Here is a 26,235-nt window from a genome sequence, read left to right as displayed (position 1 = left end):
ACTTCAATACTATAAGAAAAGTACATACAGTTCCTTGGGAACAAAATCAGTTCCTGCAGTCAAGGTTTTATTTTATATTTTAGATTCTGGTATGTGGTTTTTCATTTTTCATTTTATTTTACTTATTTACTGGATAGTGACAGAGAGAAATTGAAAAGGGGGCAGAGAGGGAAAGAGAGATAGAGAGATACCTGCAGTCTTGTTTCACCACTTGTGAAGCTTTCCCCCTGTAGGTGGGGATCAGGGGCTTGAACCCAGGTTCTTGCACACTGTAATGTGTGCACTTAACCAGGTGTGCCAGCCACCACCTGGCCCGGTTTTTAATTTGTTTTAATGGAGGGAGAAATGGTTTATAGTAAATACATTTTTTCATACATGTGTGAAATTTCTCCATTTTTCTACAAGACACTGTAGTGTAGGTCATCCAATACCATGATATTCCAGGACCAAAAAGTCCCCCCTTCCCTGCACTGAGTCCCTCACTTTGATTTAATATACCAATGCCAGTCCAAGTTCTACTCTGTGTTTCCCCTTCCTGCTCTTATTTCTCAACTTCTCTCCATGACTGAGATCAGCTCACCCTTCTCTTTCTGGTTTATCTCACTTCACATGATCTCTTCAAACTTCATCCAAGATGTGGTGAAGAAGGGAACTTCATCATTCACATAGCTGAGTAATATTCCACAGTGCATATAAAGTACAACTCTCTCAGCCACTCATCTGTTGTTGGACATCTAGGTTGCTTCCAGGTTTTGGCTATTACCAAGTGTACTTCTATGAGCATAGGTATAAGAGATATTTTTGTATGAGTGGGCTTGAATCCTTAGAATATATCCCTGGAGGAGGGATTTGCTGGGTCCATTTCTAGCCTTCTGAGACTTCTGTAGACTTCTTTCCACAGGGGTGGAACCAACTTACATTTCTACCAGCACTGCAGGAGGGTTTTCTTATCTCCATTCTCAGAAGGATGAAGTGATTGTTGTCTTTACTTGCATTTCTCTGACAATCAGTGACTTAGGGAATTTTTTCATTTGTCTGTTGGCTTTTTGGATTTCTTCTGTGATGAATATTCTCTTCAGATCCTCTCCTCATTTTTGGATGGGATCTTTTTTTCTTTTTCTTTTCTTTTTTTCTTTCTTTTTTTTTTTTTTTTTTTTTGCTGAGTTTGGTAAGCTCTTTAAATATTTTGGCTGTTAACCTTTTGTCTGATGTATGGCATGTGAAGATCTTCTCCCATTCTGTAAGGGGTCTCTTTGTTCGGGTGGTGGTTTCTTTTGTTGTGCAGAAACTTTTCAATCTGATGTAGTCAAAATATTGCTAAAACTAAGTTTATAATCTTTGACCATCAGCAGCAGACTTTCAATAAAGACTGCAGACAGTTTGACTTCAGTACTGTAAGTAAAGTACATACAGTTCCTTGGGAATAGAACCAGCTATTGTGGTCATGGTTCTAATACAACATGGTATGTTAGTAATGCTAACGCAGTTGGAATGCAGCTGTAGCAGTGATTAACATTCACTGAGCAATTAGCCGTCACTTTACAGCATTTAATGCTCCTCATAAGCAGACCAAGTAGCTGATTTTACTCCTGCTTTATAGAAGAGGAGACTATGTCTTTGGCAGGAAAACAATATTCAGAAACTCACTGATACTAGAAAGAGGAGCCAGTTTCTGAAGTCTGTATCCAGATAGCAGATGCTTAGAGAAGAGTAATATAACATCTTATTTTATGAGCCCAAATATAGTCCTGCAGGGAGCCATCAAGTCAAGGGTTAACTTTAAATATCTTTTGAATGAGGAAAACAGATGTAGATTCTGAAAGCCACATAAAGCTAGAAGTACATTAACTGGTTATTTTCCCTAATATTTAAATTGAGTGAATCTTGTGGTGTCCATGACTGCTAGTCTCTCTCTGTGTGTGTGTGTGTGTGTGTGTGTGTGTGTGTGTGATAGGGGTCTGGACAAACAAAACAGAATGAAAATCTATAGGTTTTTTTCATAAAAGAGTCTTTATAAATCAGCTCTATCTTGAATAGGGTTTTGAGCTATAACTTTCTGAGGGATATAATTGGATTTTGCCTCTATCTTTTCTAACCTCAACAGAAAATACAACATACAACTCATGCTTTATGAAAGGACACGTCAACAGGGAGATTTTCCAATACCCTCCATTTGGTTGCTAACTTTGAAACACGTTTTAATTACTTTTGTTTGTGGGTAGTTGGAGAAACCCTAAATGCAAAGCAGCCACTCACATAGACACATAGGACAAGAATTCAGTGAAGAGGTATTGAAATTTTTATGCCTGATGTTTAATTAGTCTAGATAAAAAAATTTAATTATCTTTTGTACCCTATCATGTGTCTTGGAGTTATGTTCATGTTTGTTAAAATGTCAAATGGAGAAAGCATTCCAGTGGAATTTCTTTGAAAATTTTATATCCTTTTAGGAAAATATTCACACAATTAGCATAGCAGAGTATTTTTTCCATTAAACAAAATGTAGAGAGTGTGAAAGTAATCTCCTAAAAATGACACGCGACTTTTTAACAAGAATGTATAGTTGTGATAAAAGTTTGGCAGATATAATGAAGGGATATTTTCTGTTTCCCTCTTGTGTGTGTAATGAAACTTCTAAAAATAAATTACATCATACCTTCTGTGGCTCCCGTTATTTCAGGAACTATACTATATCAGTACATTTCAGAACCCTATCCCATTATTTTGGTCATCTCTCACTTTTGTTTTTTAAAAAAATTAATTTATTCGATAGAGAGAAATTGATAGGAAAGGGGAGATAGAGAAGAAGAAGGAGATGGAGAAGGAGAAGAAGGAGAAGAAGAAGGAGGAGGAGGAGGAGGAGGAGGAGGAGGAGGAGGAGGAGAGGTGTCTTCAGCCCTGCTTCACCACTCATGAAACCTGCCCTTGTAGGTGGGGACTGGGGATTGAACCTGGGCCCTTGTGCATGGTAGATAGCAGGTACACTCAATCCAGTGTATCACTATCCAGCCCCTATATCTCTCTTTTCAATCACATTTGTCTGGGATGGGAAATTGGTAACCTACAGGTCCATAGGATAGCTGTTTTCTGACATGCTTTATAAGTTTTGCGTTATCTACCTGGTAATCAACTTCACTTGGATGCGGGTGGTGGTGGGGGGACAGATTCTCATCTCTACTGGGACAGAAACTAGGCCATGGTTGAGCCTCTTCCTCTCTGCACTCCTCACCTTCTTTAACAACTTAATTTCATTAACCATTACTTACGAGTCTGATTTGCTTTATCAGTGTATGATGACTCTTTAACCATTTTATTGAATGTTATTAATTGCCTAAGAATTGTTTACTTTAAATAAAATGATACACTTCAGTACATTACTAAGTTCCCAGCTTCCATGATTTGATTGATTTATTAGTGAGAAACACAGGAGTGAAAAAGAACCAGAGAATACCCTGGCACATACATTCCCAGGGATTGAACTTGGGACAGTAGAAACGTCAATGCTTTATTCACGGAACTACCTCCCAGATCATGTTTATGAATTCTTTCAGTTTTGCCTGTTCAAGTCAACACCAAATCAACAAACTTTTGCAAGACCTGCTTAAAACAGAGAACTAGAGTAAACCTAGTCCTGGATTCTCTGGGTCTATGCCCATATTTCTTGATATTTCTTCTCTCTGATCCCTTACCACCAGACTGCCTCTGTCAACCTCAACTAAATCAAGGCTACCAGTACTGCCATGCCACATCAAGCCGCTCCTGACTTGTTACTGTGGATCGCCACCAAAGACATCAAGATGTCAACCTCTCTGCTCTTCTAATCTGGTGACATCTTTCCTAACACATAGGACTACCTAGTACCATTTCAGATGCCATGATATCTAACTAAGTTACAGATGCTAGATAGAGGCTAGAGCCCAGGGTACTGGTACAGGCGGACATGTATCCATATGCGAGGGGCAATTATACACCTCAAAGTAAAACTGCTTAGTAACCCTCTGTGATTAGACTTCAACCTAATAAGCCTGGGATCCTAGTAGAAGGGGCTAAAGAAGGCATCATAAGTTCTCTAACCAATTAGACTTCGACCTAATAAGCTTGGCAATCTAGTAGAAAGACCCGGTTTTGATACAGCATATGCCAATCAACACTTCAACATCTGGGAGAAAGTCTAAGCTTGTCGGATAAGGATTACAAAAACTGGAAAAGGGCAAGAGACTGGCTCACTTAATGATGGCATTTCTGGTCAATACCAGACCAACCCCAGCCCCTAGTTGGGGTGTCCTTGGATTCCTACACTGATATGATGGGCTTGGGCTTCTACTAGATCCCTCTTTCTACCATCACTGGTCACTTCTATCAGGAACATCATCAAAAGCCCTCTCGTGGGCTACTCCAGAAACTTGTTTTCCCTCTACAGTAGCAATGCAGAAACTGCAGTACACTTTGAAAGGAAGTCTGGGTCATCCTATTCTGCCACTCGAGGAAGATGGGTCCTGAAATGAGTGCAGCCTAGAATGTTCCCAGCTGTGGCCATGAACTGTGAGCTCACACAGACAGGGACATGGACGTTACACAGGCTCCTGTGCTAAATATGAATAGATATGAGCCCTAGGTCAGATTGATGAAGTAAACAGTATTTATATACTGTCCTCATGTTTGGAAGCTACTCTTTGCCCTAATCCAGCTTTCTAACCCTTTTCTCAACTCAGACATAATCTTTCCAGACAGTATTTTTTAGTATTTATTTATTTTAACACCTGCATGTTAGCTATTAAGCTCAAGCAAAAACTATGCAAGTCATGGGCCACTCAGAACATACCTAAGATAGACTTCCTAGCTTCTCCACCCTAAGGTCCCTATTCTCAATGTGCTCCATTCCTACTTTTTGGTTCCTGTTTATCAGGTCCCTGCTTTATATCTTACCACCTTTCAGACACCAAGTTGCAGATGCTACTACGATTCCATCCTGACTTCCCTGGGCAGACGGCCTCACCAATGCTTCCAGAAACCCCACCTCCCCAGAGCCCTGTCCCACTAGGGAAAGATAGAAACAGGCTGGGGGTATGGATCAGCCTGCCAATGCCCATGTCCGGCAGAGAAGCAATTACAGAAGCCAGAACTTCCACAATCTGCACCCCACCCCATAAAGAACTTTATTCCATACTCCTGGGGGGGGGCAGTTATTAGAGGAAGATGACTAGAGGGGTTCTGAATTCCAACTCCATCAGGACCTGGAGAGAGAAGACGGAAAAAGGATATTCAGAAGTAGTAATAGGTGTGGGTATGACTTGTAAAGGGAGAGAGGGCAGGACCATAGGATAAAAATGGTTCTATATCTATATCTATATTTATATTGAGAAAGACTAATAGATAGAGTTATAGAAATAACAGTCAACCTGTATCTGTGACCTTGGGAGAACGAATGTAGCTTCCAATGGAGGGAATGAGGATACAGAACTCTGGTAGTAGGAATAGTGCACAATTATATCCCTGTTATTTCATACTTTTGTAAATCACTATTAAGTCACAAAACAGAGAGAGAGAGAGAGAGAGAGAGAGAGAGAGAGAGAGAGAGAGAGGAGTACAACTATTAAAGTATAAGTACTGCTGAGAAAGAGACCCAAAGCCTCACACACAAATTCTGTGCTTTAGCCTCTGAAACACCTCCCTCACAATTTGAAAAAATAATAACTTCTGTGTCCACTTCTTAACAAAAAGCACCTTCTAGAAAGCAGAGCTTGATTTATAATTCTTTTTATCACTTGTAGCTCATAACACTATCCTTAGGATCTCAATGAAGATTTTATAGTAAACGCCAAAAACGTACAGTATGTAAATGCAACAATCTCAAATTCAGTTCTTATGTTGTTTTCTCTCGAGAAAAATAATCTGCAGTACTTTGTTGTCAATTCTGAAAGAACTGAGATGATTAATATCACAGTTAGAAAGCAATAATTGCATGCTAAGCAATTTGAAGATGTTTTCTTAAGACAGCAACATAATTTATTTTCCTGGTAACTACAGTTCTGTTTGAAGAATTGGAGATTTAGAGTTTTTAAGTTTAAACAATTTCCCTCTACAAAGTATTCCAATGGGAATAAGTTTGTGAGTAATTAACACTTACTCAATTGCTATTTGACTTGTTAGAAGATAATCACGGTTATATTTCCAACTAGACTGCAATAAAATCCACACTGGTGTCTAGGTGTTGTTATTTGGTACAGAAGTGGATGAGGCTGAGGCCATACCACCCTGAATACACCCATCTCATCTGATCTCAGAAGCTAACCAGGTTCAGGTCTGCTTAGTTCTTGGATGAGAGAAATGGATAATATGGTCTGTCAAGATTACAGACATGCGCAGCTGGCGCAAAGCGCAAGGACTGGCGTAAGGATCCCGGTTCGAGCCCTCCGCTCCCAACCTGCAGAGGGGTCACTTCATAGGCGGTGAAGCAGGTCTGCAGATGTCTGTCTTTCTCTCCCCTTCTCTGTCTCTCCTTCCTTTCTCCATTTTTCTCTGTCCTATGCAACAACAATGACATCAATAACAACAACAATTACAACAATAATAACTACAACAATAAAAAAGGGCAAAAAAAGGAAATAAATATTTAAAAAAGATTACAAACCTAAGTATTTCACATGTAAAGAATACAAAATATTGGAAATAGATATTTATACAGATTTTTTTTTTTTTTTACAGAAGAGAAAATGAATTTTCCACATATAATGAGGGAGAATAAACAAGTTAATTAGCTGGTAGCTGACACCACATTGTGGTGCAGGATAGGCATCTAGTTAGAAATAACAATGTCGGGAGTCGGGCGGTAGTGCAGCAGGTTAAGCGCAGATGGCACAAAGCTCAAGGGCCGGCATAAAGACCCTGTTTGAGCCCTTGGCTCCCCACCTGCAGGGGAGTCGCTTCACATGCGATGAAGCAGGTCTGCAGGTGTCTGTCTTTTTCTCCCTCTCTGTCTTCCCCTCCTCTCTCCATTTCTCTCTGCCCTATCTAACAATGACAACATCAATAACAACAACAATAATAACTACAACAATAAAACAAGGGCAACAAAAGGAAAATAAATAAATATTTTTAAAAATTTTAAAAAGAAAAAGAAATAAAATTGTCTGTGGACATTTTTGTATTTCACTTTCAACAGACATGGAAGAGAATATTTAAATCTTATGGGAACTAAGTACCATGAACACTTCTAATATTTCCTGACAATGAGTTTCTGAAATTATTTCTCTGATAGCTCTTTGGATCTGCATCATTTAATGCCTGGCATCTTTGTGCCTCTTTATATTTGTGGGGGAGCCAACTTCTGGAGACTAGGTTACCATAGCTACCAGCATACATATTTTTGTTACCAGGCTTCTACTTATGTGAACTAAAATTCATTTCGCAGTTTTGTGTGTTATATTTCCTCTACTTTGTGATGATTTTTTTCTGACTTACTTTCATCACATACTAAAGATTATTATTATTTCTCTTATAATACATAGTATTAGTCTGAGTGTTATTATTCAACTATTGAGTTATTTATATTTGTAGGAGATGGTTTTTCTGGGACAAACTATTGTAAAAATGATCTGAGTGGGTGGGTGGGATACAGCTTATACTGTAGAACATTGGATTAGCCACCTGTGAAGTGCTTAGTTTGAACCCTAATGCTACAAGTACACTCCATGCAAAGCAAAATGGGAGTTTCATTATGGTGAGCTGGTATTGTGGTATCTCTATTGTCCCTTGCCTTTCTCTTTCTCTCAGCCTCATTAAATTAAAAAAGAAAAAAAAAGTTCATAAAACAGAGCAGTGTTATCCTATACGCAAGAGACCCTTACTTATTATTTTTTTATATTACAGAATTATATGTCGACAGGGACAGAATCCACACCATTCCCACCACCAGAGTTCTGAATCTTCACTCTCCCCACTGCAATCTGTTGGTCTGCTCCTAAATTCTGCTTCGAAGACCCTTCTGTTACATTGCTTGAGGCTGTGGTCTATTTACATCATCACTGTTTTCATTGGTTTAATCCCCATTGGTTTGCACCCTATTTTTCCTTCTCCCCACCCCCTATCCTATGTACTTCCTCTTCCTGACACTACCGCCTCAGTTGACATAAAAGACAGGGCTTTCTAATGAAGAGAGGTTAGAAGATTAGATTGTTGAACTGCATCTCCGCTCGTCAATAAAGACTGAACTGCGCTCCCAGCTCAGCCATGAGTCCCTGGTCGTCTGTCTCCACCCGTGAAGCCAGCCCGGCCCGGCACAATCCACCACAGTTCCCCTAAGGCTGTAGACATGGGCCAACCATCTTCTCTACAACTATCTGTCCACATTTACACAGAGTTGCCCTGAGACCCTTACTGTTTATCTCCCTCTTTTCTTTCTTTCTCTTTCTCCCCTTCCTCCTTCCTTCCTTCCCTTCTTTCTTTCTTTCTTTTTTGTTTCTTTTATTCTTTTTCTTCTCTTTTTTCTTTTCACACTTTTCACTTCTGGTGTATGGTGTGTCTAGGATCTTACCAGACATGTTCTTTCCTCAGGCACACAGAATTCTATCAGCACGGCTACAGTAACATCCTTTAGCGGTTAGGAACTTTAGAAAGAAATGGTTACTATTTTGTCTCTCTTTATGTCCTGGCACCTTATAGCCACCAAGTCGCAGACACTACCATGATTCCGCCCTGACTTCTCTGGGCAGATGATCTCACCAGTGTGTCCTGGAACCCCACCTCTCCAGAGCCCTGCCCCACTAGGGAAAGATGGAAACAGGATGGGGGTGTCAACCTGAAAATGCCCAAATCCAGCAAGGGAGCAATTACGGAAGCCAGATCTCCTACCTTCTGCACCCCAAAAGCAACTTTGATCCATACTCCCAGTGGGGGAGAGAGAAGTGATGGGAGGAAGAGGAGAAGAGGGCTCTGAACTCCAGCTCCATCAGGTCCCAGAAAGAGAGGATGAAAAGGAGAAGGATGTTTGGAGGTAGTAATAGGGCTATGTGTGGCCTGGAGGGGAAGAGAGGGCGGGACCTGGAAGAAAAGGGGGCAGTTATGCACAAATGCAGACAGACAGCTGTAGAGACGACAAGTAACCATGTCTGCAACCCTGGGAGAACTGGGGTGGTTTGCAGTGGAGGGACTTGGGATTCAGAACCCTGGTGGTGGGAATGGTGTGGAATTATACCCCTGTTGACATGCAGATTTGTAAATGAATATCAAATTGTTAATAAGAGAATTAAAAAAAAGAAATGGCTATATGAGAGGGATTTCATGACGTATACTTTACAGAATACAATTTATTCAAATGCTGCAAAACCTGGGAAGATCACAAACATTAAAAATATTCACTAGTGGGAGTCGGGCTGTAGCGCAGCGGGTTAAGCGCAGGTGGTGCAAAGCACAAGGACCGGCATAAGGATCCCGGTTCGAACCCCGGCTCCCCACCTGCAGGGGAGTCGCTTCACAGGCGGTGAAGCAGGTCTACAGGTGTCTGTCTTTCTCTCCTCCTCTCTGTCTTCCCCTCCTCTCTCCATTTCTCTCTGTCCTATCCAACAACGACAACAACAATAATAACTAAACAATAAAAAAACAACAAGGGCAACAAAAGGGAATAAATAAATAAAATAAATATTAAAAAAAATTCACTAGTAGCTTGGCAAAACAGCTCAGCTGGATAGCACCCTGCTTTTTCTTGTGTGTGACCAGACCCAAGCTAAAACCTGGCCCTCACTCCATCGAGTAGAAGTTTCAGTGCTGTGGTCTTTTTTTTTGTTTTCTTACTACCTTTTTTTATCTCTATCTAAAAAAAAAAAAGTTACAGGGGCTGGGTGCTGGCCCATCTGACTAAGCACACATGTTATCAAGTGCAAGGACTCAGGTTCAAGCTGCTGGTCCCCATCAGAGTGGGGAAAGCTTTGCAAGTGGTAAAGAAACATTGCAAGAATCTCTCTCTCTCTCTCTTTCTCCCCCCTTTTCTATCTCCTCCTTCCCCCTTGATTTCTGCCTTTGCCAAATAAATGAATAAATAAATATTTTAAAAAGAAACATAAATAAGCTCTAATAAAAAGTGCAAGATAGTAGAGAAAGTTCCCACATACACCACACGCAAAAGGTCACTAAAGAGAGCAAACATATCCATGACTAATGAACGTTCTTCAATATACCTATGCCTCATGTGCAAGACAGTTTTTAAAATATTTATTTATTTTTTAATTTATTATTTTAAAGAAATCAAAAAATTCATTATCTTTACTTATCTGTTGAATAGAGACTGCCAGAAATTGAGAAGTAAAGGGGTGGTAAAGAGAGAGAGAGGAGAGAGACGGAGAGAGACACTTACAGTTCTGCTTCACCATTTGCGAGATTTTCACCTTGTAGGTGGGCTCGAACCCAGATCTTTGTGCACTGTAACATGCACACTCAACCAGGTGTGCCACCATTTGGCCCTTCAATAATTTTTTTTATCTTTATTTATTTTTTGGATAAAGACAGCCAGAAATCAAGAAGGAAGGGGGTGATAGAGAGGGGAAGCGACAGAGAGACACCTGCAGCCCTGCTTCACCACTTGCAAAGCTTTCTCCCTGCAGGTGGGGACCAGGGGCTTGAACCTGGGTCCTTGTGCACTGTAACATGTGTGCTCAATCAGGTGGTGCACCACCAATTGGCCCCCCAAGATATTTTTTCTTTTTTTTTTTATTTACTATTTGACAGACACAAAGAGAAAGTGAGAAGAGAGGGAAAGATAGCAAGTAGAGAGACAGAGACACCTGCAGCCCAGCTTCACCACTCATGAAGCTTTCCCCCTGCAGGTGGGGACCAGGGCCTTGAACCTGGGTCCTTGTGCACTGTAACATGTGCGCTCAACCAGGTGGGCCACCATCCCGACCCGACATTTTTCTTAAAGATATAATAACTAAATGTTCTGCAGGTTTGAAATGATATTAGAGACCATTTAGATTTAGAATTGTTTTTTGCTTGTTTAACAGATCCATGGCAGAGCATCATAGAATAACAATCTACTTATAATTTTATGCAAAATCTCATTTTGGGTATATGAGTTGATCATTTGAGACATATAGCTTTCCATTTATTTTCTAAAAAGACATATGATTCAAGAATGATTTAGACTCAATAAGAGTCAAGTTTCTATTCTAAAAAAGACAAATGGATTGATACACTTTCCTCAGTGATACAGCTAATTAGTATCGGGGCTGTGGTTAGAATAGAATGAATCTTGGCATCCAAATTCAAATTGTTCTTTATTTTTTAAAGGCTTTAAATTAAAATTTCATATGAATCTATGAAATACCTAGCAGCACTGTTTGTGAAGTACATTTTCATTAAAATATTTTAACAGAGTTAGAATAAATATTTAAGTGAAGGGCTGGGAAGACACATGAATGAGACAGTGCAAACACATGAATGAGGACCTGGGTTCAAGTCCTCGAGTCCTGCAGAAGGGGGTGAACTTGAGGTGTGGAGGAGCAGCACTGCAGGTTTTTCTCGTTCCTCTCTCTCTCTCCCTCTCTCTCCCTTTCCCATTTCTTTCTGACTTTACAAAAAAAAAGAAAGAAAGAAGGAATGAAAGAGAGTCAAGACAGAAAGGCGGGAAGAGAAAAGAAGGGAGAGAGAAAGGAAGGATGGGAGGGAAAGAGGAAAATGGCCATGGGGCAGCGAACTCACCACGCAGTCACTGAGACTCCGTGATAAACTTGGCGGCAAAACCAGTTTCTCAAAACCGCGACTTAAAGGGCATCGGTATTGGATAAATCAGGGAGAAATGCACTAGTCCGTAAAGATTACACGCTCTTCTGAAAGGCCTCAGAGGAATATGTATCAAATATCAGTTTGAATCACTTGATGTCCTCTAATCATTATTTTTTACTTATAGCTAAAGCAAAATTAATGGACAATAGATCCCACTCACACATATAAGTACAAAGAATGCATGATATTTAGAAGTAATAAATACTTGCATCCCACGTGAAGGGAATGACATAAATTCACTTAATAAAATAAATAAATAAATAAAAACCAGGAGAGTCAGCATGGAACCTGTTTTGTCATTTATGCAACCCACTCAGCTTCCAGCTCTGGGCCCTCCCCCGCTTGTACCACATGGAGGAAGCTCTGGTTCTACTGTGACCCTCTTTTCTCTTCATCTCTTTCTATCTGCAAAGACTGTACTAGAATGGTGATCCAATGAATCAAGATGAAATATGAGAACACTGACTGTCCAGAATATCCCAATGTTGGAAAACAAAGGGGAGAGACAGCAGAGGGCTAGGATCCCATTTACAACGGTGGAGGGAGCCTTCTCCGGGTGGTGGGAGCAGTGTGCCCTCACCTGTCACAGGGGATAAGAGACTGTACTCATGACAGTGGTCTGGTTAATAATTATTTCTCTCAGAAAATCGAATGTTAATAAAGAAACTTCCTCAAACTAACGACTGTAATTAACTCCAGTTAAAATATCGTTATGAATTTTAGGGGAGAGAAGTTTTTTCTGGTATTGATCTAATGACTGAGTTAAATAACCCTGTTCTACTTGCTGCCAAAATATAAGCTTTACAGTAATTAAAGTCATACAATACTGGTATACAGTCAGACTGCCAGTGGGAAAAAATGAAACATGAAAAGCAGTAAGTATGCATGATAATTAAGATGACTAAAATATCATAATTAGTGGACATAAATTGATTACTTAATAAATGATACTGGGAGACAAGCTAGGCATTTAAAATATACACACATAAGAAAAAAAATCAATGGATGGGGACTGGGGGTAGTGCACCAAGTTATAGCATGCAAAGACCTGGGTTCGAGCCCCCAGTCCCTGTCTCTAGGGGGAAGCTTTACAAGTGGTGAGGTAGTGCTGCAGGTCTCTCTCTCTCTCTCTACCCCTCTCTCTCCCTATCACCTCCTCCCTTCTTCATTTCTGGCTGTCTCTATCCAATGAATTAATAAAGATAATAAAATTTTTAAAAAGAATGAATGGATGCAAAGAAGAAATGAAGAAAAAATAGTTAGCTCAACTAACTTGATTATACTCCTAACAATGCCAGAAGTAAAAACTGCGACAAAGGGTCATGCCCACATCACCTGTTAGAACATGAGCAATTAGTATTCACTATGTGAGAGATTATATTCCATTCTGAACTCATTCAAAGGCAGAAGTGTTTGATAGTCCTTGGTCAGAAACACATCCCTACTCCTAACTTTAACAACTACAAAGATAAAATTTGACTACAAAGGAAGATATCAGAGGAAGGCAGATTTTCCAAAGACTAAATAAGTCCTAGCATTCTATAGCAGGAATGAAGAAGCCAATGAGTAGTTAGCAAATTGTTATCCCAAAATAAAAGCCTTGGAGAAAACTGTCAATGGAATCTGGTTCAAAGTCTAGATCAAAGGCTAGGTTACACCGTGTTTAAGAATCAAGAGTACTCTTCCAAGACTGAATTCCAAGGTGGAAATGAGGTGGAAAGTAGCGTCTTGGTGAAATTTGAATCTCATAAGGGTTGTAGACAGTATTGACATACATTTCTCCTTAGCTAGAAGACAGAACCTTGTCTGCGCCACTTACCTTAAAGTAAAAGTGCTTAATTCTAAAACCCTAGATGTATTTCCTTCCTAACATGAGGCTAGATCCATAAACCTAGTACTGGTTTCCATACAACAAATGACACTAAACACTTTAACAACTGGAAGAAAGTCAAACTTCATTAGATAATAGGAAAAACTACAAAAGCGGAAGAAGAACAACAGACTGGCTTGCTTAATGACGGCCTTTTCGGTGGATACCAGGCCACTCCATCATCGGGGGCCGTCAGGGAATCTTGTATTTCCCCATGTACAGTTTGGACCAAGACCTTTAATGGATCCCTCTCTCCACTATCACAGGAATGTCATCATGAGCCCTCCTGTGGGCCTGTCCAGGACCCTGTCCTCTCTATAAAGTTCCAGTGGCAGGGAATTCCCTTTTATCCGAGGAGAGGCTGGATTATCCTACTCTGCCGCTCAAGAAAGACTGGTCCTTAGATGAGTGCAGCCTAGAACGTTCCCAGCTGTGACCATGAACGGCAAGCTCAGACTGACAGAGACATGGAAGTATTTTGCAGACATTTATCACAGGGAGGTGAGAAATCATACTCATGTATCAACAACTGTACCATAAATCCTCCCCCCCCATACAAATAAAAAAAGAGGAAGTTCTGTACTCAGTCTTCCTTCAACATTGGAAGTCACATGGGGGTTGTATTTCTTCATAAGAGCTCATGACTTATGTTATAATAGGATAAGTTTTCTTTGCTTGTCTGATTAAAACCAGAGTGCAAAGTACTATAGACAATAAAGTTACTGTAGCCATCAAGTGAAATTCTATTTTTATTGAACAATCTATTTTTGCTGCAAAATACCCTCATCCCTGATTTAGGTCCTTTTACATTGCTATGCAGGAGGACCTCAAAGCAACTCCTCCCTCACCCCCCACCCCTCACTCCTGACACCCCTTCTCCTTGGTCCCCCTCCTCTCCCCCCCCCCCCCCCAGTAACCTTCACCCTGCCCTTCTTTCCCAGAGTCCTTTGCTTTGGTGCAATACACTAAGCCAGTACATGTTTTAGTTTGCGTTTCTCATTTTTGTTCTTGTTTCTTAAGTTTCGCCGATGAGTGAGATCACCCCATATTCATCCTTCTCTTGGACAGAGGTTAAAGGAATCATGTTCAGTCAGAACTTCCTCCTCAGTGTGTTTGGCTTTTTAAAATGTGTTTATGGTCTCTTTATTCATTTCTTCACTCCACCAAATACAAGTATTGTGCTTGCATGCTCTGCCTACACCAAGCTCAGTGCTATGAAAAGACAAAGCCAGTAATTTATGACATGCAGCACTTACATACAGGTTACTGTCTACTCATATGGAATCATACAAAGCTATGTGTTTGCCTTTAACGACAAAGCAACAGTGACATGTCATAATCCCAATAAAGTTTTCTGTTTGCCAATCATTTTTATGCACTACATCTTAGTTTAGCTTACCAATTACTCTCCCAAGCTAGATCGTTTGCTACCATCTCCACTTTATAAATGAGGTTGTTCTGCTTTGTTGTAAATGCAGATTTATTATGAGATGACAGATGAGGTACTAGATATTTTTTTAAAAGATGAGAAACATTTCTATTTGCTTCCATGATGTAGAGTTTAGGAACTTTTCATTAGATTTTTTGGGTTTGAAGGATTCTAACAGAATATTAATATATGTGTACTACAGAAGAGAAGGGTTATGTTAGAATAAAAAAATGCAACATTTGGGTTAAATAATGCTTGCTCACTTTCTCTGGGTTCTCTCTGAACTCACACTACACTAACCATCATCATCAGTTCTCTGCAGTGAACATAGCTAGTCTTCACTTCTGAAATTTATATGATAGTAGAATTCTTTGCTGCTTGCAGTGCGTGATCAGAAGTGTGAACACATTTGTAAACACTAGTAGTTATTGTGAATATATTTCAGCTTCAGGGGTTTCTACCTACTAATATGTCCTCTTAAGGAGCAAAAAAAAAAAAAGGTAGCTAGAATTCTCATTAACTCCCAGTATATGACAAATAACCCAGAAGTTTGGGGGACTTTTTCAAACTTAGTTTTTTTAAGATGTGTTATTTAAGATGTGTTGCAGGAACTAGCAACCCCAACTTCACCTTGGAGTTTGTAGCAATTCTCAAGTCTTACTTTATCTCAGACATGCTGAATTAGAATCTACATTTGAATGAAGTACTGAGGTAATTTTACTCTATATTAAAACTCTAGAGACTGCTTAAAAAGGAAATGTTTGGGGCTCCCAAATTAGAGTCTATTTTTAATGGAGGCAAACTTTCATTTTAGACTTTTCTCATTCTTTGATGTTGTCCCCTAGTTGTGAATATACAGAGAAGGATTATCTAAGGAAATTCTTAACATAGAACATTCAAGACTGACAGTAAATTCTACCTTCTTGAGAAAAGTATGATGTAGTTATTGAAATAATCACACCACAATATGATCAGCCTTGTCATGTTTTTTCCACCAATGAGGCTTGAAATGCTAAATAGTTAATAACTAGACAACCCTTCAGACCAATCAGCTTTTGTGATGCTTTATCCAACAAGGATCAGGGGATTTAGGATGAAAGCTGTTAATGAAAGTTTGTAAATGATATCTAACTTATTTTTTTAATCATTCTAGATTCTTGGTTTTTTAATTTATTATTTTTTTTACAAGATACACTTTTAGGCAGCTACAACAGATAAGTATACTCCAGCTAAAGGATTAAGAAATAAAAGAGCTTCTTTCTATAACAAAATACTCTCCTCCCTAACCTTTGAAGCAGACTATTTACTTTGAAGTCCAGCATGTCATGCCTCCCAAACAGTGATAGCTTTCAGAAAGAATAGAAGATAATAGCACTTGAGCTCAGAAAGGGAGCTACTGACTGAGATTTGTGCTGAGGAAGCACAGCTAGGTAAGTAGAAATCCACCCTTATCTTTCCAGAACAAGCAGAGATGATAACGTTAGGGAGGGCAAGGCTACTGAAAATGACAACACCCCATCTTCCATCCACTTCAACTTATGATAATGTCTGAGACAGGTATGATGATTAGTGGAAGTAGTTTCATAAATAATCTTATAAATTTTACTGTGTGGTGGGTAAGAATGATAAATTGTAAGCATTCATCCTTTCTATGAGGGAGAGCCTAGGAATCCATAAATAGCAAACCTACAGCCAACATCATATTCAATGGACAGAAGCTGAAAGCATTCCCCCTCAGATCGGGGACTATACAGGGCTGTCCACTATCACCATTACTCTTCAACATAGTGTTGGAAGTAGCAATCAGGCAAGAGAAAGAAATCAAAGGAATACAGATTGGAAGGGAAGAAGTCAAGCTCTCACTATTTGCAGATGATATGAAAGTATACATAGAAAAACCTAAAGAATCCAGCAGAAAACTACTGGAAGTTCTTAGGTAATATAGCAATGTGTCAGGCTACAAAATCAATGTACAAAAATCAGTGGCATTTCTTTATGCAAACACTAAATCTGAAGAAGAAGACATCCAGAAATCACTCCCATTTACTGTTTCAGCAAAATCAATAAAATACCTAGGAATAAAGTTGACCAAAGAAGTTAAAGACTTGTACACTGAAAATAATGAGTCACTATTCAAGGTAATAGAAACTGATACCAAGACATGGAAAGACATCCCATTCTCATGGCTTGGAAGAATAAATATCATCAAAATGAATATTCTCCCCACAGCCATCTACAAATTTAATGCAATACCCATCAAAGTTCCACCAAGCTTCTTTAAGAGAATAGAACAAAAACTACAATAACTTATCTGGAGCCTGAAAATACCTAGAATTGCCAAAAACATCTTGAGGAAAAGAAACAGAAATGGAGGTATCACACTCCCAGATCTCAAACTATATTATAAGGCCATCATCATCAAAACAGCCTGGTACTGGAACAAAAATAGGCACATAGACCAGTGGAAGAGAATTGAAAGCCCAGACCTAAACCCCTACACATATGGACATCTAATCTTTGATAAGGGGGCCCAGAGTATTAAATAGAGGAAGGAGGCTCTCTTCAATAAACATGCAGAAGAATGAAATTGAAACACCTTATCTCACCAGAAACAAAAATTAACTCCAAATGGATCAAGGACCTGGATGTTAGACCAGAAACTATCAAATACTTAGAGGAAAACATTGGTGGAACACTTTCCCACCTAAATCTCAAGAACATCTTTGATGAAACAAACAAAATTGCAAGGAAGATTAAAGCAGAAACAAACCAATGGGACTACATTAAATTGAAAAGCTTCTGCACAGCCAAAGAAACTATCATACAAACAAGGAGACCCCTTACAGAATGGGAGAAGATCTTCACATGCCATACTTCAGACAAGAGACTAATCAGCAAAATATATAAAGAACTCAGCAAACTTAGCACCAAAAAAGCAAATGACCCCATCCCAAAATGGGCAGAGGATATAAACAGGACATTCACTTCAGAGGAGATCCAAAAGGCTAACATGAAAAATTGCTCCGGGTCGCTGATTGTCAGAGAAATGCAAATAAAAACAACACTGAGATACCACCTCAGCCCTGTGAGAATGGAATACATCAAAAAGGACAGCAGCAACAAATGCTGGAGAGGCTGTGGGGACAGAGTAACCCTTCTGCATTGCTGGTGGGAAAGTAACTTGGTCCAACCTCTGTGGAGAACAGTCTGGAGAACTCTCATAAGGCTAGACATGGACCTTCCATATGACCCAGTAATTCCTCTCCTAGGGATATACCCCAAGGACTCCATAACACACAGCCAAAAAAAAATATGCATACACCTATGTTCATAGCAGCACAATTCATAATAGCTAAAGCCTAGAAGCAACCCAGGTGACCAACAGCAGATGAGTGGCTGAGAAAGCTGTGGTATATATACACAATGGAATACTACACAGATATTAAGAACAATGAACCCACCTTCTCTGACACATCTTGAAGGGAGCTAGAAGGAATTAAATGAGCTAAGTCGGAAAGATAAAAACAAGTATAGGATGATCCCACTCATCAACAGAAGTTGAGAAAGAAGAACAGAAAGGGAAACTAAAAGCAGGATCTGACTAAATGGAGAGCAGGGCACCAAAGTAAACACCCTGTGGTGAGGGAGTGGGTGGACATTCGGCTTCCGGGAGTGGGGGGTGGGATGGGACACAGTCTTTTGGTGGTGGGAATGGTGTTTATGTACACTCCTATTAATTTGTAGTCATATAAATCACTATTTAATTAATATAAGAGAGGAAAATTGATTGTCTAGAACTTTTAAAGCACAGACTGAGTCTTTTTAAGACATAGGCTGAGTCTTTGATATGTTGACTCTCAAAAGCCTAGATCAGGGAGAACAGAAGCAACTGGTGGCACAGCGATATACAAGATGTTGGGTATTATATAGCAAACCCTAACAAAGGGACTTTTCAAATTTAACCCAATGACCAAATAATGTGATGATAACAATAACTATCCATTGTCTTCTTGAACCCTAAGACAGCAGGAACCTCACATTTCCACTATGAGCCTATATTTTCCCCAGTCCTGGAACCTTAGGGTGGGGTGCACTTTCCTGCATGCTTCTCTCAATTCATACCAAATAATATTGCATCTGCCGATCACAACCAAATCAACGCAATGAGTGCCACCCCAGCATGGTTCACTTCACTTCAGACTGTGTCCAGAGACTTCAGGTGTGGAATGACAACCCTTCAGCTTCATTACTCGGGTGAGACTTTTCCTTTCATAGGATTCCAGGTGGTTCACTTCCTAACAAAGTCCCCAAACCTATATATAGACCAGGTCCGTGAGATAGAGCATATGTTGACACGTATCCATTAACTAGGGCAAAACATATGCCTGACAGCAAAAGTACACAATAGTCTGCAATGAGTACCCCCCAACACTTCATCTGCACTATTCCTGCCTGTAGGTCCATAACTGTTCAACAATTTGTTTGGCTTTGTATGTTAACTCTCTTTTCAGCCACCAGGTTCCAGATGCCAACATGATGCCGACCAGACTTCCGTGGACAGACAACCCCACCAATGTGTCCTGGAGCTCTGCTTCCCCAGAGCCCCACCCTACTAGGGAAAGAGAGAGACAGGCTGGGAGTATGGATCCACCTGTCAACACCCATGTTCAGCGGGGAAGCAATTACAGAAGCCAGACCTTCTACCTTCTGCAACCCACAATGATCCTGGGTCCATACTCCCAGAGGGATAAAGAATAGGAAAGCTATCAGGGGAGGGGACGAGATATAGAGATCTGGTGGTGGGAATTGTGTGGAGTTGTACCCCTCCTATCTTACAGTTTTGTTATTGTCTCCTTTTTAAAATAAATTAATTAATTAAAAAAGAAGCTATCTTATAAGTATTAGACACAAACCTTTTCAAAAAAAGAAAGATTAACTTGGATTAGACTTGATACAAAACATTGCTACTACTTTTTTTTCTAGCTATAACTAGTGGGCTTGCCAAAAAAAAAAAAAGAAAAAGAAAATCATTTCAAAGAAATTAGCAATGATTGCAAAGGAAGTCCAATTTTCCCATCAGGATGATGCATCTATCTCATCCATGTAATGTTGGTCGCAACATAAAGAACAACGTGCTCTCTAACCACATTTTATTTGTAGGATGAATTTTCTGATTCATGGTAATTATTGGACCAAAAAAGGTAAAACATATTATTAGTGGACAAATTACACAGTAAAAACTAAATTAGCAGAGTCTCAGCTGCTTCATTATACAATTAAGTAGAGAAGGTCATAATTATTTAATTTGAGTTCAAATCTCAGCCAGATAATATTTTAAATGAATAAATGATAAAAGTAATTCAGGGGAAGGGTAAGTCCTTGTAGCCAAGCTAATAAATCCGATATCAACAGACGTAATTATCATTATAATGTCCTAGTCATTACCCAAGGAGGTGTTTTGGACAGGGCATCTGATTCTCTCAAAAGTAAATGCTCACTTACATTTTTCACAATTGGATAAAACATAACAACTAGTTCATATTCCATAGTCACATGATTACTTTCTCATATATCCATTTTTCTTCAAACTTGATATTGGGTGTTCAAGAAGACTACCAAGGGTTTATGCTACCATTTGGTAAAGTGATACACTATAGAACTTGCAACAGACTTTCAAGTTATATAGTGAGTCTTCTCTTGTGGGCTCCTAGGCAAATGAGCTAAGTTACTACACACCTCACTGTCGGTTAGTGATGCAGTCCTGATGGCACTAGAGCTCTGTGAGCTGCAATGCAGGGTTCCCCAAGGTTACATTATGCCAATGTTCTCTCAGTAGGTTAAGACTTTTGGTCTACAACTTTTTGGTCTTCTTTACTGAACCATAACCGGAAGAGGGCAATTGCAGATACAATGACTATTCCTTTGGAAAACAGCTTTGCAGGCTTGTGGAAGGATATACAGTTACAGTTAGCTTGTATGTCTGCAGCAGGTCTGACATGTTCAAAATGAAACAAAAAGCTTTCCGTAAATAACTAAATTTGAGAGCTTGAATAAACTGAATTTCCCTATCTGGAGACTCTCAGACTAGACAAGACCTACAAATTAATATGAGTGTACAGGTCTGGGGCCTAAAGGAAATTAGGTCAGATCCAGAAAAGAACCAGGTGGCTGACCACAAGTCAGTGTTTTCATATGAATTCAAAACATAGGCTAGAAATCTAATGCTGCTAGTCACTGAACACCACTCGGAAAATGCTACAGCACATGAAGAGGAGAGCTTCAGGACAAAGTTACAGAAGGCAACAACAGTGATGGATGAAAGCTTTAATGTGAAGACAATTCAGACTCTCTGTCTCTTTCTCTATCGTTTGTCATCTTTATGTAGAATATTTTTACATTCCCTCTGCAGGTTAATTTTTCCTTTTCTTTTATGTCTGAGAATTCAAGTCCACAATGAAATATACGAATAGTGATAAGACAACCACCTGAAATAAAAATCAACTAGAACACATCAGTCGCTTTGTACAGAGCAAGGGCAAGACTGAAATGTTAGGGGCATTGCTAATTTGCTCTCTTGAGGTCTCCATCCCATTCTCACAGATACCTTTTGTGGCTTTCATATAGACCTTATAGTGACAGAGTGGCACTTCTGAGGGTCAGGCTAGGAATATCTCAGATCATTCTGTCACTAAATAATAATACAAAAAGTGGGAACAAAAAGTTTTTTTTTTTTCCCTCTCAGAAATGTCTTGTAACTTTATCCTGGCTGAAAGATCTTATCTTCTTTCAGCATTTCAGGATTGATTTTTGGAACGGCGGATAACTGATTAAATTTTTTCTTAACAAAGAAACAGATTCCCTTGATTAAGAGTCATACTAAGAAAAAAAAAACCTTCCATATGGCTCTATGATAATTTTCTAAAAGTAATGACAGTGAGAAGAATACAGATATTTTTGAATCAAAAGTTATAATCCATAGAACTATTTTTCTATAAAGTCCTTATAAATGAGACATGTTTAGAAATGGATCCATGTACAGAATACTTCAGATTCATTTATGCAGAATCATGTAAAACTTGGAATTTTTTCTTAAATTCCCATATATTATGGAAGGACACAATTTTTTTACAAAGCATAAAGTATAGTAAGTATGGAAAGCATGCAGTGATGATAGTGTCCTTTTTCCCTCACTAAAGGAAAGAAGATGAGAACATCTTCATTCTCAACTCACCATTTCAAGTGATTACGTTCTCATGATTTAAAATGATTGGTTAGTCAAAAAAAATTAAAAAAAGATAATATTGTGTCCTTTGGGACAAAATGGATGGAAGTGGAGGTGATTATGTTTAGTGAAATAAGTAAAGAGAAGAAAGACAACTACTGATGGTTTCACTCACATGTGGAATCTAGTGATCTGATTTACATGAACTTGCCAAAAAGAAGCAAACAAACAAACAAAAAATTCAAACAAAACAGACACAAGCAAACTGTTTGTAAGTCTTCTAAGAACTATCTTTGGGAGGTGGGAGGGTAGGAATACAGAACTTGGGGGTGGGTGTGCTATCTTACAATCTTGTAACCAACTATTAATAACAAATAAAAGTTAAAAAAAATAAAGCAAAATGATTGATTAGGGTTGGAGAGATAGCTTAAAGGTTATGCAAAGGATTTCCATTCTTGAGGTTCCTTGGTCCTAGCTCCCATCCCTAGTACCACCATAAGCCAGAGCTGAGCAGTGCTTGCTCTGATCACTCTCGTATCTTTCTCATCGTACCCCCTCACTGAAATAAATAAAATCTTTTTAAAATGATATATTACTTAATGATTGCTCATGGACTCATGATCAAGCTGCCCAGTTACTTACTTATTCTGCATGTCAAAATAGGATCATATATGTCTTTTGATCCTTTAGGTCTCTTCTTTGGTGAAGACCTGGCAATATCCTCTCTCCATTTTTGGATGGGTCAGTTTGTTTTTCTGTTGCTGAGCTTCGTTGCCTCTTTATATATTTTGATCATTAGCCCCATGTATGCTACATGTCTTCTCCCATTCCGTGGGGAGTCTCTTTTTTTGTGGTGGTTTCTCTTTCTGTTCAGGAGCTTTTTATTTTGATGTAATCTCACTGGTTTATTTTGGGTTTTGTCTCCTTGCAATTAAAATTAAGTTGTTGATGTTTTCAATGCTTATATTAAAAAGAACTCTGTCAATGTTTTCCTCGATGTATTTGATCATTTCTAGTCTAACTGACAGGGAGGGGTTGGGTGGGCTGTGGTATTCTGGTGTAGAATGGTAGAAAAGAACATAAATTGTATGTGAGAGTGTTTTACAGATAACTACCATGGGAGCTGAGAAACTGTACCCATGTTTCAGCAACTGTACTGTAAACCATTAACCACCCAATACGATGATAAAAAAGTAAATATGCATTTTAAGGAATTACTTGTCATTTTGAACAGTTAACCCATCAAAACCTCTTTTCACTTCTTTTTTTTTTAAGATAAAGTAATTAACTGGAGAGTGAAAGAGAGAGTTCAGAACGTCACTCAGATCTGACCTCAGGCATGCCAATACTGAATTCTGTCACTAACTATTCTTGCTAGCTCCAATCTATTAATTATTCTTTAGGAGAAAAAGAGAAAGAGAGAGAGAAAGAGAGAGAGAGGCTGCTCCAGAAAACATTCTTGAAAGAAGTCATCACTGTCACAGATTCCATTATGCTCCGCCCCGAGATGAGACGAATTATAAGAGGACATACACGTATAGACGTAACATTTACCGCCTCTACATAACTTTCCTTTTCGTTTAAAGATGGGAAATGTGACAAACAAGCCCTTACCAACTTCCCACTTGAGAAGGCTGTTGTCTTCCCTTTCCATTTTTCCAATGACATACCAGATACAGGCCATCCAGTGTGCAAGGAGCGCAAACATGGACATCAGCAGAGTCAGAACGATTGTGCTGTGTTGGGAATAACGGTCCAGCTTCTGCAGAAGACGCAGAAGACGCAGCAGACGTACGGTTTTCAGGAGATGTACCAGAGACACCTGTGGTGAAGACAGAGCAGCACAGACCATCCTTTTAAACAAACAGCAATCCACTGAGCGGGAGAAAAGGTTTGCAAATTACTCATCTGACAAAAGGGTTAAGTTTTGAAGTATAGGAACAATGTATACGATTGAGCAACACCAAATAAGCATATCCAAAAATAGGCAGGGGATCTAAGCAGACATGTGCCTGAAGAGATATAAAGATAGTCAAAAGCTACATGAAAAGATAAACATCATCACATAGGCTTCGGGGAAAACAAATAATAACGTCAATGAAATATCACTGTGAATTCTTTAGAAAGGCCATGGTCAGAAGATAAGGGCCAAGAAGTGTCATTGAAGAAGCGGAGGGGGAGAAAGAATAGACATGGTCGCTATGTAGGCAAATTGATCTGACTACTTTAGAAAACAAGAGAGACATTTTCAAAGAGTAAGGGCACAATCACCATATTATCCATCTATTCCACTTCTAGGTATTTGTCCATAGATGCAAATCCACTATTTGAAGAAGGTATAAGCATTTCTATAGTCATTACAATATCTTATTTTTATTTTTTCTTACAGTAGCCAAGGTATGAAAACAATCTAAGTCTTCATGGATCACTGAATAGAGAAAATGTGGCACATACGCAATGGGTCCTGTGCTATTAAAGATGAAATTTGGCCATTTACAATCACAAGGGTGAGTCCTGAGGGAACTGTGCTAAATGGAACAGACACGTCAGCACATATACTACAGGACTGGACTGAAATGTGGAATGCAGTGAAACCTACCAAACAAATAAAAGTAAATAAACTCTTAGACTGCAATAACAGAACGGTGGTAAAGTATGAGGTAGGTAGAAGAGCTATAGGGAGGGATGGGGAGATGGCATAATAGTTATGCAAAACACTTGGACACCTGAGGCTTTGAGGTCTCAGGTTCAATCCCTAGCAGCAACAACAGTATCAGCCAGAGCTGAGCAGTACTCTGGGGTTTCTCTCTGTGCCTTTCTCTCTGTATCTCTCCTACTAAAATAAAATAAATAAAATATACATTAAAAAGAAATCTCTACTGAGTAGCATAGAAGAATTCTTCAGGGTAGAGGGTAGATGAATTTGAAAGACTATGATAAAATGGATCTTGCAACTGAAATACCACATAGAGGAAAGCTATTTGCTAAGGGATGAACTGTATATCCTTTAACTCGCAGGCCTGGAACCATAATATTCAATGTGATAGTGTTTAGACATGAGGCCTGTGGTATAAAGCATAGTGTCCTTAAGAGATGAGAGCTGGTATTCTCTTTTGCTCTCTCTCTCTCTCTCTCTCTCTCCCTCTCTTTCTCCCTCCCTCCTCTTGCAGGCGATGTTGCAGTGAGATAATAATACTCTAGTCACTAGGAAGAATCAAAGTTACTGTAAACTTGATCTTAGGCGTGAAAACTTTCAGAACTATGAAAATAAATATTATTGTTTAAAACTTCTAGTTTATGATGGCCACGGTTAACCCAAGCAGAATAAGACATCATTTGAACACAAGGTATTGATGCAGATGGTCTTAGCGTTTTCTCAGACCAAGAAAGGGAGTATTTGGGGAAAGAAAGTGGGGCCTACAGAAATAAGGACAGCGCTCAAAGAGAGGAGACATGAGCTTATGGTGTCCAGAATGAGGCAAACCTAGTGGTTTTGCTGGCACTAAAAAAAAAAAATAATAATAATGCTTGTTTCCATCTGAGTAGGTAGCTTCCTCTATAAATGTAAATTTGATTTCTTGATAAATGCCGGGTGAAAAGAAGTATATCTGATTTAGCTGGAAGCACATAATCTGAACAAAAAAAAGGAAGGGGTACTTCTCACTCTAGAGATACTGTTCTGAATTTGTCACTGATGAGAATCATAAGCTGCTTGTAGACAGATGCAGTGCTGCACTCATCAAAAATTCCGTAAGTGGTAGTTTTTCCCTATATTACCACAGACAAGGGTCCAGGTGAAAGGCTCCTGTCCCCACCTTCGAGGACTGAGGAGAGAGCAGCTTCACAAGTAGTGAAGCAGTGCTACAGGCACTCTCTTTCTCTCTCCCTTTCAATCCTTCCCCTTCACTTTCAATTTCTTTTGGTCCTATCAAGTAAAAG

At 39.2% G+C, this 26,235-nt stretch overlaps 1 protein-coding gene across 2 annotated transcripts in view; it reads right to left on the bottom strand.

The window, feature by feature from the left end:
* The window catches only part of KCNH8 (potassium voltage-gated channel subfamily H member 8), a 402,367-nt gene that overhangs the window by 117,956 nt on the left and 258,176 nt on the right, over positions 1-26,235 (bottom strand). For both annotated transcript variants that reach the window (XM_007529685.3, XM_060180873.1), the window contains one exon: positions 23,911-24,118. In XM_007529685.3, coding sequence (XP_007529747.2) covers positions 23,911-24,118 — 208 coding nt within the window. The remainder of the gene's footprint in view (positions 1-23,910; positions 24,119-26,235) is intronic.

Source organism: Erinaceus europaeus, chromosome 21 (genome assembly GCF_950295315.1).
Source record: "Erinaceus europaeus chromosome 21, mEriEur2.1, whole genome shotgun sequence".
In the NCBI taxonomy this organism is placed as follows: domain Eukaryota; kingdom Metazoa; phylum Chordata; class Mammalia; order Eulipotyphla; family Erinaceidae; genus Erinaceus; species Erinaceus europaeus.
The sequence above is the reverse complement of the archived record's forward strand: the minus strand, read 5'-3'. Positions and strand labels throughout refer to the sequence as shown.